Consider the following 14081-nt stretch of genomic DNA (forward strand, 5'->3'; position numbering starts at 1 on the left):
ACAAAAGCGTTTTTAGTAATACTGAGCTCTGCAGAGTTTGAGGGAAAAAAAGGAGATTTGTAAACTCCTGTGACATGTGCTTGGATCAAGCGGGCTGAAGTGCTGACCATCACCTTAATGGTCATCTTCACTGGGAAACCTCAGGCCCAGTAATGCCCCACCAGACAGAGGGAGACCTAACGTCAGGTGCTGTGGTTTGCATTACAAACTTGAACCAATGAGCAGAAAGGCAGGCAGCACATGACCCCTGCTCTCCGTCAACGTCGGACGCAAAACCTATATTACATTGTTTTGAAAGTTGGTGCAAACAGCGAACAAAACCCAAGAAGGAAGAAATAATTTAAAGCAGCAAATTGAGTGACTGGTCCTTTAAAAGCGCATATAGCTTCACCAAACAAACAGTAACAGCAGTTTAAAAAAAGAGAATTCCGTAGCAAATTAGCTGTCTAATGGGGTATGCATGCAATCACTGGCCAAAGCCACGAGGCACGAATTACCCTAACAAATACAACAGTGGCCTGGGCCAGTTGATGGAATAACATTTGGGTTATTTTAACTACCATCTAAGATCCTCTTAAAAGGTACAACAGGGTATTCGTGGTTCCCCCAGCCAAAGAAACACTGCTCAAGAAGCAGCAGTGACCTGCGTGGGTTTTACAGGCGTGAATAGAGGGAGACAGTAAACGGATCTCCGTCTCTCTTTCACGCGTGGAATGACCCGGACCACAAGTCCCAGCTACACGTAACGGACTTAATGAGCGGCCCGCTACTCTCGTTAAGGCTCAGTGCAGAACGCAGTCCAGCTCTACGCTGGCTTTTAAAAAAAATAATAATAAAAAAATAAAACATCATTTCAGTCCTGGAAAATATCACGCTACATCTCTCTCTGCCCCACCCCCCACCCCCATCTGCTGGATGCTTCTCTTCTCGGAACGCTTAAAGAAATTGCCAGATTACTGCCTTAGCGTCAGTAAGCAAGGGAACAGCGAATGCGTGAAGGAGCAAGATGTACAAGCCCAAGCCCCCGCTTGGCTTCGCCCTGGCGCTCATAATCTCGGCACGGCGTGGAGAGACGGCGATCCCGGCCGGCAGTAACCGGCAGCCTCTCTGTGGAGGTGGCTCCTCTCAGTTGTCCTTTTAAATGATTCACACGCGCCGATCAGAACGGCTCCCACCGGGGGGGATGTGGCACGCATTCCAACGAGCCAGGCTCCCGCTCACCGCCGCCACAGACCTACCAACAGGTGCAGACTCTTGGTCCCGCGCAGGGTCCGGATCAGGCGACGGCCCATCCTCTTAGCGTACCACACGGAGGCTAGCATGTCGCAGCACGGCTCCCGGGGCTGGGATTGCGTATGATGGACGGTGGCCCCCCTCCCCTAGGGGCCGAGGAGGCCCGTGGCCGAAAGGGGATGGGTGGACGGGAGGCTGGGGGGGGGGTCTACAGTCCCGCAGGCGACAGGACCCAAACTTTTCCCTCCCTGCTTCTGTGGAAAACAAAAGCGACGGTGGATACAGGCGTACCCCGGAGGAGAGCGTCGTCCACCTGGGGGGCCGGTTGGGAGAGGGTGCCGGGGGTGCACCTTAGATCAGGCTGTGACGAGGGTGCCCCCCCCCCCTCACCCCGTCAGCTTCCAGCTGCAGGATTCCCGGAAACTGCCAGAGCTCGGGGAGGAGGCAGCTTTGCAGTGCTCTGGATTTCCATCTGCTTGCTTCCCTCCGAGAAACAGGGGGGGCGGGGGGGGGGGAGCGAGAGAGAGGGACTCCCCCCGCCCCCTCCTGCTCCCCTCAACCGGCCGGCAGCCGTGGCCGACGTGATTGGCGGCGAGCTGCAGGGTCTGGCACACCAGAGGGGGCCAGCGAGCAGGGCCGAGAGAGACAGGTGGGGTGGGGGGTGCGCCTTCAAGGCTCAGCCCCCCCCCCCCATCCTTCTCCCCTTTAAATGAGTCAGCAGAGGAAGCTCCCTGAATGCTGACTAAGGACGCTGCAGTGAGCCTGCGCGCCACTGCAGCCTCCACTGCAGCCCGTGGTGAGTCCGCTACACTCCACCATCGCTTCCTCATCGCTCCCCCCTCACTCCCCTCGCTCAGCCGTCTGACTGATCCGTGTCCTTTTTACCTGGATGGCTGCTGCGCTTAGTCCCGATTCGCAGATACAGACACGCCGGAGCTCTGAGCACTGCGCACGACCCAGTTAGTGTCCTCTGTAGGAACAGGGCGCCCGTCTGCCTGGGCTACCTCCAGACACACGAACGCCGGCGCTGACCGTCTCCGCCAAGCCGCTTTAATGAGTACGGCACCATACCTACAGCCGCAGCACACTGTCTGAGGACGTTAACTTTAAAACTGTAAGATACGCAAATAATTAATGAAGCAACGAATTAAAGAATTCCCTTTGTAGTTCATAAATCAGTGTGGGTAAAATCACATTACTAGCTTAGAGGAAAAACACAAAAACATCTTTTAACCCTTTAAAGTGGCATATGAAACCATGAACAACCCTGGGCATGTAGTTTATAACAGATAGTTTTGTTGTTTAATTTTTTGCTCAATAAAACTCTTTTGAGTTTACATATACCAGCATAATTGGAATTATTTTATGATGCACATATGGAGGCAAACTATGAAGGCAGGATTAGCATCAGAGAGAGACGTTTAATTTCACTAACAAGGATGTTTAATTAAGGAGACTGTGGAGCAGAGTGTCAGCTGAAGACTGGAAGCTGGGCTTCTCAGGTTAATCTCTGCAGCGTGACATGGAGGTCCACAGCAAACCACTGACACAACTACAGCGTAAACCCACAATGCAACAGTCCGATTCTCCCATCAGCAGCTGACATTAACCGCTAACAATACACTTGGCGACGTTCTACTAGGACATTATCCCCTTGATTGACATATTCATGCCCATTTTTGGCACCTTCTCATACTTGGGAAGCTGATGAGCACCAGAAGGATGGGCACCTCGCCAGCCAGCAGTGACCGGGAAACAGGACATAGCTGGCAATCTAGGAGGGGCCCAACCATGGGGCGGGACATTCTTCCCTTGCTGGCCTTGAAGCCAATGCTGGAAAGAAGCCAAGAAGAAGGAAAAGGGAAATGCACACATGCTTCCTGCAGGTGGTTCGGAGAATAATCGTCCTGAAGGAACAGCCACCAGATAACTACAAAGGAGGAAGTACCAGAGGATGACCTCTCTGAAGGATCAGCCACTTCCTACCTAAAGAGGAGGGTCTACCAGAGGATGACTGGCATGTAGGAACAGCCACCCTCTACCTACAAAGGAGGGACCACCAGAGGATGACTGGCATGTAGGAACAGCCACCCTCTACCTACAAAGGAGGGACCACCAGAGGATGACTGGCATGTAGGAACAGCCACCCTCTACCTACAAAGGAGGGACTACCAGAGGATGACTGGGGTGGAGGAACAGTCACTTACTATCTAAAGAGGAGGGTCTACCAGAGGATGACTGGCATGTAGGAACAGCCACCCTCTACCTACAAAGGAGGGACCACCAGAGGATGACTGGGGTGGAGGAACAGTCACTTACTACCTAAAGAGGAGGGACCACCAGAGGATGACTGGGGTGGAGGAACAGTCACTTACTACCTAAAGAGGAGGGACCACCAGAGGATGACTGGGGTGGAGGAACAGTCACTTACTACCTAAAGAGGAGGGACTACCAGAGGATGACTGGCGTGGAGGAACAGCCACCCTCTACCTACAAAGGAGGGACCACCAGAGGATGACTGGGGTGGAGGAACAGTCACTTACTACCTAAAGAGGAGGGACCACCAGAGGATGACTGGGGTGGAGGAACAGTCACTTACTACCTAAAGAGGAGGGACTACCAGAGGATGACTGGCGTGGAGGAACAGCCACTTCCTACCTAAAGAGGAGGGACCACCAGAGGATGACTGGGGTGGAGGAACAGTCACTTACTACCTAAAGAGGAGGGACTACCAGAGGATGACTGGCGTGGAGGAATAGCCACTTCCTAGCTAAAGAGGAGGGACCACCAGAGGATGACTGGGGTGGAGGAACAGCCACTTCCTACCTAAAGAGGAGGGACCACCAGAGGATGACTGCTCTGAAGGAACAAAAAGGAGGGACTACCAGAGGACGACTGCCCTCAATGGACCGTAGGTGACCATATTTTCTGTAGTGTTCCATCGTTCCCTTAATAAATCTCACCCCTCAAGGGGTACTGGCCTGCACCCTAGTCTCCAGAGTGTCCTTGGCCCAAATACTGTGGTATTAAATCAATGATATTTGAGGGTGTGGCATCACTAAACTAGAGTGAACACACATCATAGTCATGGACAGCATTTAAAAAATGAGATTTCATCACATTTCCTGTGATGAAGGACCCCAGCAAGGTCCACGACTCTCATATCAGCACAATGACCCAAAGCCTCAGGTCCCCACCTCTCAGAGCTAATGAGCTCTACTTGGCCACATTAATGTATCATCATCCAGGTCATCGTCTCCGGGGAGGGGCAGGGTCCTGCTAGCGTCAGCCTTACTCAAATTCAAACAGAAACCATCATGAGGCTACAAATTTTGCAACCAAATGTATCAGACTGTCAGAATGCTGCAGTGCAAATGATTACATTTAGGTTTCCATTACCACAAAACTGAAGGCCTCAGAATCCACCTTCCCCGATGATCCGGGAGCTAAGCAGCATGAACAGTGTGCACTCCTGGCTATAAAGAGCATTTCATCCCACTTACACAGGGTATAAAGCTCAGACAGGGAACATCAACCCTAACATGCCCCATTTTCATGGTGCAGGAAAAAATTTGGAGTAACACTTTAACAGTCACCACTCTCCTCAGCTCACCACCAAGAGATGAAATTAATCCAGGAGTCTTGATAAATACATTTCAACCAAACTTCACTCCTTCTCAGTACTTAGCAAGTATGGGGAATGCTACAGGGTGTGTGTTCTCACAATGGAAATACAGTATGATGTTTGAAAAAACTAAGGATGAATTACAAATTGAGCCAGGAAAAAACCACTAGCTATTCAGGAGTGATAAATCCAGGCTATTATCCGATTTATATTAACAGACATGCGACACAGTCAACTGCTAGTTACCTTGACAACAGGACAAAAAGCGGGGAATGTGGTTTTGCCCTTGTAAACGCATTTAATTTTTTAAGTGAGTGAATCCATCTATATTTATACCTACAAATTTCGGAGTATCACATCGCAGATTCAACAAAACCCTTTAAAACAGTAATAAGATTCATAACAGCCTGTTTGCAGGCCCAGGTGGTCAGACCATACCAAATGCTTTCCTGCAAAACTTCCCTTCAGAAGGTTTTTAACATTCATGCATGTATCTTCAAAGCTAAAAGGAAGGTTTCAGGCATTTGAAAGTGCAGCTAATTTGACGGAGCCAGTTGAGATATATTTTAAGTATGTCGGCTGCACATGGACCAAGACACTTTCTACATAACTAGACAGCAACTCTCTCTTTAGGTTAAAACCAAGTCCAACTCTTCAGAGAACAGGCACGGCTCTTACATCAGACTTGCTGCTGTAAGCTACGCAGCAAAATTAAATCCATATAAAACTAGATTAAAGGGTAAAACATTAGGGACACATCAGAAAATATACACAAAAACTCAAACAGCCACGTAATCTACCATCAGTAACTGGTAGGACCAAAAAGAAAATGAACCACTGCGTAATATATGGTTGCAAAAAAATTTAAAAGAGAACATTACAGAACTAGATTTGCTCATGTACTTGGAAACCCTGCCACCTAGTGCTGACAGAGCATACAGCAACAGAAAAGAAATTCACAGCAACACAAATACTCCCACACGAAGAATGCGTCACCTGAGCAGGATGGAAAGGGCCGGGTGAAGGAGGAGAGCAACGTTATAGATGTACGGGAAGCATGGCTGCCACAACTGGCAGGCTCTCTAGCACACAAAAAAAAGTGATAGCAGCACATCCAAATGACTAAAGGTGTTACCTGCAGGAGAGTGTCACTTTGAGGGTACAAGGCAGAAAAGGTAGGGGTGGTGATCTCCTCTGCTCTCAGAGCCGACGTTCCGTCATAGACACATTCCAGGGACTCAACCTACAAAGGAAGCATGGAACTAAACTAAACGAGGGCAAACATACCATACAAGACTGAAGATAAGTGAGAGGCAGCATGGAGGACACTGGACAAACACTCACAATGGGCATCCACTGCAATAAAACAAAGCATGAATAAAATCAATGAACAGCATAACCGGCAAGCTGCTGATAATGAAGACTGCTGCTATAGTGAATGAAGGGTGGTCATGTGACAGCTTCAGGCCAAACACTTAAACTGAAGGATGACGGTGTGCAACAGCAAGTCTGGTCTGACCAAGTGGAATGCCTGAAGACACAGAGTGAGATGGATGGAGGGAAGGAATTCAGGGGCAGAGAGGGTACCCAGCGACTCGGCTCGCACAAGTGTCCAGACATTCAGCTCGCACAAATGTCAGGAGAGACTCAGGCCACACGAGTGTCAGGAGAGACTCAGCTCACATGAGTGTCAGGAGAGACTCAGGCTACACGAGTGTCAGGAGAGACTCAGGCCACACGAGTGTCAGGAGAGACTCAGGTCACACGAATGTCAGGAGAGACTCAGGCCACACGAGTGTCAGGAGAGACTCAGGCCACACGAGTGTCAGGAGAGACTCAGGCCACACGTGTCAGGAGAGACTCAGCTCACACAAGTGTCAGGAGAGACTCAGCTCACATGAATACCCAGAGACTCAGCTTGCATGAGTGCCTGGAGACTCAGCTCACATGAATACCGAGTCACTCAGCTCACATGAATACCGAGTCACTCAGCTCACATGAATAGCCAGAGATTCAGCTCACATGAATACCGAGAGACTCAGCTTGCATGAATACCGAGAGACTCAGCTTGCATGAGTGCCTGGAGACTCAGCTCACATGAATACCCAGAGACTCAGCTCACATGAATACCCAGAGACTCAGCTCACATGAATACCGAGAGACTCAGCTCACATGAATACCCAGAGACTCAGCTCACATGAATACCGAGAGACTCAGCTTGCATGAGTGCCTGGAGACTCAGCTCACATGAATACCCAGAGACTCAGCTCACATGAATACCCAGAGACTCAGCTTGCATGAGTGCCTGGAGACTCAGCTCACATGAATACCCAGAGACTCAGCTCACATGAATACCCAGAGACTCAGCTTGCATGAGTGCCTGGAGACTCTTTCGAGAACACAAAAAGCTCACTGCATGTTAGAGGTGTACTAGCGTAACACTCCACTGTGACTCCCAGGATTAATCTCATGATAATGCACACTAAGGCAAAGCAAACCCAAAACGGATGCCCCATTTTTAATGTACCCATGGTAACTCCATTCTTCCCTCAGAATTCCTTTTTTAAAACTCATTTTTCTTAGTCCGCGCTTCGGAGCGCTGCTAAAATGGGCGGCTGATGGCTGTATCTGCAGGCTGTTACAGGTGCAGTGCAGTCGTGGGCTAGCTCAACTTGGGAGCATAGAGGGCTTCAAGATGTCAGTGCCATCTGGCAGCCGGAGCGGGGCCAGGGGCTAGCTGTGCCGAGAAGGAGACGGGGAGCCTGTGGAGAGGACACGAGCAGCTCGAAATGACACTGCGCCTCGCGAGCCACACACACAAAATGGGAGCGGCCCCACGGCCGACACGACGCCTTCCCACAATGCCGCTATCACGCTTCTGTTGCACTGCGTAAGAGCGTTACGCGTTGTGGGAGAGCATGAAAGAACGAACGGCAAGCGAGGAGAAAGAAAGAGACGAACGGGTTTGGAGGATGAACATGGCCTTGTGGAGGGAGGACAGTATTATGACGCTGCCCTAATGCAACTCAACACCTAGCCTGCCCTCACGGGGACACACCAAGAGCAAGGGGACCCATGTGTCACTTCACAACCGCCCCCAGAGCCATTCTTCAGCGACCCGCTGATCAGCACTGTGAATTTCCTGCATGCTGCAGTACTGTTGGGTTTGTGTACACACAGCTCATCGTATCAGTAACATCTATCCCTCCATCCAATTTCTGCAATCCTATTCCAGTTTGCAGGGGGGTCTGGCGCAAGGCATGGGACAACCTAGGACGGGGTGCCAAACCATCGCAGGGCACTCACACACCATTCACTCACACGGGCACACCTATGGGCAATTTGGTAACTCCACTTCACTTTAGTATGTTTTTGGACTGTAGGGGGAAACTGGAGTACCCAGAGGAAACCCCACAATGACACTGGGAGAACATGCAAACTCCAACAACATGCCAGATAAATCAAGCGATGACTGATGCATTTTTAAATGTGTATCAACCAGCAGTGTGCTTGTGCGTTTTTGTTTTTTTTTGATGGGAACCACAACAACAATCTTAAGTGAGGAGAAACGGAATGCAAGGGAGACATAAATGGGATGAGTGTGCTGATCAGCCATTCAGGGCCGCACAGAATGCAGTGCCAGTGTAAGCAGACACACAAAAGGGTCACACTGACCACAAGATGGCGCAAGGGAGACGTGGATCTCAGTAAATCCCAGTAAATCTATTTCCGTCATTGTGCCTTGCTGCATAAATGTATGTGCATGCATGTAGGTATGTGCGTGTCTATAAATGTATATATATATATATATATATATATATATATATATATGTATGTATGTATGTATGGATGGATGGATGTATGGAAATGCATATATGACGTGGATTCATGCCATTATGAGCTTCGGAGTCGTGAGCTCTGGGAAGAGAATACCAGCAGCTGAGCCACAGGTCAGTGCCGAGGCAGCGAGCCGACCATCAGCGCTTAGTGCCGAGGCAGCGAGGCGACCATCAGCGCTTGGGCCGGGAGCCAGAGTGAGACGTGAGCCTCGAGGCGCGGGAAGCGAGTCGGGAGGCCAAGCCGCAGTGGCGTGGGCTGACACTGGCGATGGGGCCGCGGATCCCCCCCCCAAGCAAAGGGCACACGCCACCTCTTCCGGTTGACGGTTCCACAACACGACAGCCACGATCCCACCCCGGGCTCTGCAGTCACTTATCAGAGTGAAGGGCACGATTCTGGGGTCGGCCAGTAGGCCCAGTGCAGGTATGCAGGTACTAGAAGGCCAGTAATGGTCCTGATAGCCACCGTTGCGGCACATAAATCCACCCTGAGGTCCACACTCCGACATCACGTGACTCTGCACAATTAAGGAAAATAAACACACAATAATAATAGTTAACTTATTGCAAGGAACTTAAAGCAGATGGTCCATTATATTTGCAGAAGCATTTAACAGGGAAATCCCAAATTTATCTGAAATGCTTTTTGAGGGACATCAGCTACAATGTATCGTTTTGACCAAGAGAGACGGTAGCCAAGAGCCAGTAACATACAAATACATACTTTAAAACCGAGGTACAGCTTTTGGTGTAAGGAACACTGCATTCCCAGTATCACCCAGTAAAGCCCCGATGCAGGCTTTGGTGTAGGGAGCACTGCATTCCCAGTATTACCTGGTAAAGCCCTGATGCAGGCTTTGGTGTAAGGAGCACTGCATTCCCAGTATCACCCAGTAAAGCCCTGATGCCGGCCTTGGTGTAGGGAGCACTGCATTCCCAGTATCACCCGGTAAAGCCCTGATGCCGGCCTTGGTGTAGGGAGCACTGAATTCCCAGTATCACCTTATAAAACCCGGATGCAGGCTTTGGTGTAGGGAGCACTGCATTCCCAGTATTACCTGGTAAAGCCCTGATGCAGGCTTTGGTGTAGGGTGTACTGCATTCCCAGTATTACCTGGTAAAGCCCTGATGCAGGCTTTGGTGTAGGGAGCACTGCATTCCCAGTATCACCCAGTAAAGCCCTGATGCCGGCCTTGGTGTAGGGAGCACTGGATTCCCAGTATCACCCGGTAAAGCCCTGATGCCGGCTTTGGTGTAGAGAGCACTGAATTCCCAGTATCACCTTATAAAACCCGGATGCAGGCTTTGGTGTAGGGAGCACTGCATTCCCAGTATTACCTGGTAAAGCCCTGATGCAGGCTTTGGTGTAGGGAGCACTGCATTCCCAGTATCACCCAGTAAAGCCCTGATGCCGGCCTTGGTGTAGGGAGCACTGGATTCCCAGTATCACCCGGTAAAGCCCTGATGCCGGCTTTGGTGTAGAGAGCACTGAATTCCCAGTATCACCTTATAAAACCCGGATGCAGGCTTTGGTGTAGGGAGCACTGCATTCCCAGTATTACCTGGTAAAGCCCTGATGCAGGCTTTGGTGTAGGGTGTACTGCATTCCCAGTATGACCTGGTAAAGCCCTGATGCAGGCTTTGGTGTAGGGAGCACTGCATTCCCAGTATCACCCGGTAAAGCACCATGTGGGCTATGGTACAGTGAACACTCCATTCCCAATGACCCTTCCTGCTGGCCAGCATTTCACACTGCACTCCTGAGTAAGGCCACACAGTTCCCTCGCAGCGCCGTGTGCAACAGTCACCGATTAAACGGGACTCCTCCGGGGCTCCAGGACTTGGATTCACCCAGACATGATTTGAGAGGGTGGTGCTTATAAAGAGCCATGCTATTTGCTATATAAAGCTCTGTTTTTATGCTGAGAAATATTAATAATAGTAACAGTCCAAGGTACATTTCAAGGAACTTAAGTGGACATAAAAATGCGATGGAGAAACCCTGGTTACTTGGAGGGTTTCACTCAGTTACAGTATCTCACTTGTGGGTATAGGAATGTTGTGGGGTATTGCTCCAGTGCCATGACACTGCTCCAGTGCCAGGGCACTGCTCCAGTGCCAGGCTGCTGCTCCACTTATGCATAGAAGACAAGGCTCAAGTCTAATACATTCACAGATCATTCCTGAAATGATAATTTTTTTTTTCTAAATGTTCTTCTCGAACATCCTTTAATCTGGAGACACCTGCTAACTCACTGTACTGGTTTTTAGTTGAGCAAACATACAGAATGTGGATAATTGTTCGGTGTAGCTAAATAAGCAAGGAATTCCTCTGTAATACCAATGATATTTAATTAATGTCATTTAAATGACTGCAGCAAAGCAGTGGATGTGCAAAGCGAGTCACTCTGTTTAACCGCCAGAATCGGAACCACTGAGATGTTCTGCCTGGTTATTGGAACGAAAATATAAGAGAGGCCAAAACCGGCTGCTCTCCCCCACCCTGTGCCCAGGACCCCCCCGGTGCCTGCCAGTCAGACGGAGGGAGCAGGGACACGTGTCCATCCAGTCGGCACTAGATGGGCTGCGGTCACATCCCAGTGCCTTTACGCATGGGGCCCTGGCCTACATTCCAGGCTCCCCTGCTGCAAGCCTGAGCAGATTCCCTAACGGGGAGTTTCAGATGGGAAAATGATGGCCATCCGCATCAACAAAATAAACACTGAGACTGATCTCCATGAAGCATGTACAAACGACATCACGGCAGTGCTGTCATGCTGCTAAATGCAGCACTTCTGTAAATTAAACACCAACCGCTTCTCCAAGTAAAGCAGGCGATGTAAAACACATTTTAAAATTTCCTAATAAAAAAAATTGCTAAACCTGTAATAATGATAGGTTAATGGGTTTCATGGTTGAGTAGTAGATTTCCACTGAAATACTGCTGAATCACACCTGGGGTGACCGTGTGTGTGTGTGTGTGTGTGTGTGTGTGTGCACCTCCGGGGGGAAGGGGGGGGAGGTTCCAATGAGACATGCAGGGGGGGTGTGTAACAGGCAGTGAGTGACAGAGCGGGAGACAGGCCCCTGCTCTACCTTCATGGGCGAGACGTGAGAGTGGGGTACGAAGATGTGAGCGCCCTCTGGCTGCTGGGGGGTCTTCTCGGACGCCTGTGCCAGCTCCGGCCTCTGGAGGTCGCCAGCGAGGCGCGGTGAGCCGTGGTCCTGGGGGGCCGTCGTGTCCTCATCTTGGTATCTGTATTTCTGCGGGAGAGACAGGGAGAGGTGATGCCCTGCAGTCGTCTGGTGGTGGTGGGGAGGGGGGGTGTGTAGGAGGCGGTTCGGGGGGCAGGAATTTAGGACTGACAAAGCCCTCAGGACCACACTGTTCAGGAGAAAGGGGGAGGACCGGCTGATCATAAGCACTGTGGTATAACAACAACTGTAACAATATTAACAACAATATCATTATAATAACAACAATGAAGTACCCTACTTTCAATGCAATTCATTTCTACACAGAGACAGAGCATGCAGAGGAAAAAGGGAAGACAAATAAAGAAAGAATGAAAAAAAGAAAGCCAGATGACAACAGAGGAGAGGAACTAAAAACTCCCAAGTCAGGAGAACAGCTGGCTGCCTACCCCCCCCCCCCCCCCCCCCCCGGGCATGCTAACATTAATGAAGAAGAAAGAGTGGGCTTGCTTGCTAAAAGCAAGGTGGGAAGTGTGGTCGAGGTCCAAGCCCATTAATGAGTCGGCCCTCGGTGCCAGCACACTGAAGGCTGCACCCACGATGTCACAGTTCCTCAGTCGCTGCTTCACTCGGTCACACCCCTGCCATCGAAAGGCGCGGCGTGGCGCCGGTCCGCAGCCCACCCCCATGGCACGTCTCCCTTCCATCTTCTGTCGGTTCATCACCCCCCCGACGGGGCGCGCGCTCCCATATGGAAAACACTCCTTTTAAAGGAGCCCCAAACGGTCCGTCAGCCGCGCTGCTGCCAGGGAAGACCGACACCTTGCATTATGCTTGGGTGTTATGGCCAAAAATATAACAACATGTTCTTTTTTTGTACCATAACCACAAGGCACGGGTTAAAAAAAATAAAAACTAGAATTAAGCAAGAACGGACCTCAGGAGCCCCCGTTACACATCACCGTCTGAATACAGGCAGCTGGACAGGCGGCTAATTAACAGCCCCGAGTGCTATTTGGTATAAGCGTCAACTAGAGTTACTAGACATACACAGGAACACAACCTTGTGTCACCATACAAAACTTTCTCCTCTTTTCTGTTTCTCCACACAGACTAGGCTTCGACCACGAGAGATAAACAGACCGCAGACAGTAGTTCCGGCCTGAATGGCAAACCGGACTCAGACTGCATTGGCTACAGAGGACAGGCTTCCTCCAGAACTCTGTGAACGGACAAGGTTTAGATTTGCAGATGGATGTTAATTAAAGGTCAGCTGTCAGCGGCTGCCAACATGTATGCATGCGGCAGGTCTGCTCAGCACCGTTAACTAAAGGCGTCTCCCAGAAGGCCGCTGGCCACTTGCCAGCCACCTGCATGTCTCCCCCCAGCCCATCCGGTCACACAGAGGTGTACAGCAGCCACCCCAACGTGACGCCGAAACAGCGGGAAACTGTTTACGCACAGTTTACATCCATCTGTGTGTCCATTTATCTGCCTGTCAGAGGGGAAAGAAATCGTAGCCTCGAAAACACCCCCCCATGTCATCATGAGGTGTAGCCAGCACCTTCAAACCAAATCACTACTGTCTGATAAGCCCCTGTTCTGACATCAGGAGTGTGCGTCACCCTGTTGTATAGCGCCTCACAGTGGACGCACGGTGCCTCCGACCGAAACCTGGCTGGGGCCTGGGGTCGTCATAGTAACACCCACCTGCCATGACGCCTGAGCTGCATTACTCTCTGGGGATGCCATAATTAAGGAATGGGAGAGTAATTACAGGAGCCCCATTTACTCTACTACTGCTCCAGCTGGGAGAACAACAGAAGGTCTCCATGACACACAGGCACACACACAAACACGCAGACACACATCACATAAATATATTGACACAGACACACACACTGACATGCAGTGCCACGTATACACACACTGACTCACAGACACACACACTGACATGCAGTGCCACGTATACACACACTGACTCACAGACACACACACTGACATGCAGTGCCACGTATACACACACTGACTCACAGACACACACACTGACATGCAGTGCCACGCATACACACACTGACTCACAGACACACACACTGACATGCAGTGCCACGCATACACACACTGACTCACAGACACACACACTGACATGCAGTGCCACGTATACACACACTGACTCACAGACACACACA

The 14081-nt window shown here is 50.4% G+C and overlaps 1 protein-coding gene across 12 annotated transcripts in view; it reads right to left on the minus strand.

Moving 5' to 3' along the window:
- LOC111860396 (disks large homolog 1-like) overlaps nt 1-14081 on the minus strand; it is a 135736-nt gene that overhangs the window by 68496 nt on the left and 53159 nt on the right. For all 12 annotated transcript variants that reach the window (XM_072699497.1, XM_072699495.1, XM_072699492.1 and 9 more), the window contains 2 exons: nt 11794-11961; nt 5994-6101 (listed from right to left, as the gene is read on the minus strand). In XM_072699497.1, coding sequence (XP_072555598.1) covers nt 5994-6101; nt 11794-11961 — 276 coding nt within the window. The remainder of the gene's footprint in view (nt 1-5993; nt 6102-11793; nt 11962-14081) is intronic.

The sequence above is a fragment of the Paramormyrops kingsleyae genome, chromosome 15, assembly GCF_048594095.1.
Source record: "Paramormyrops kingsleyae isolate MSU_618 chromosome 15, PKINGS_0.4, whole genome shotgun sequence".
In the NCBI taxonomy this organism is placed as follows: domain Eukaryota; kingdom Metazoa; phylum Chordata; class Actinopteri; order Osteoglossiformes; family Mormyridae; genus Paramormyrops; species Paramormyrops kingsleyae.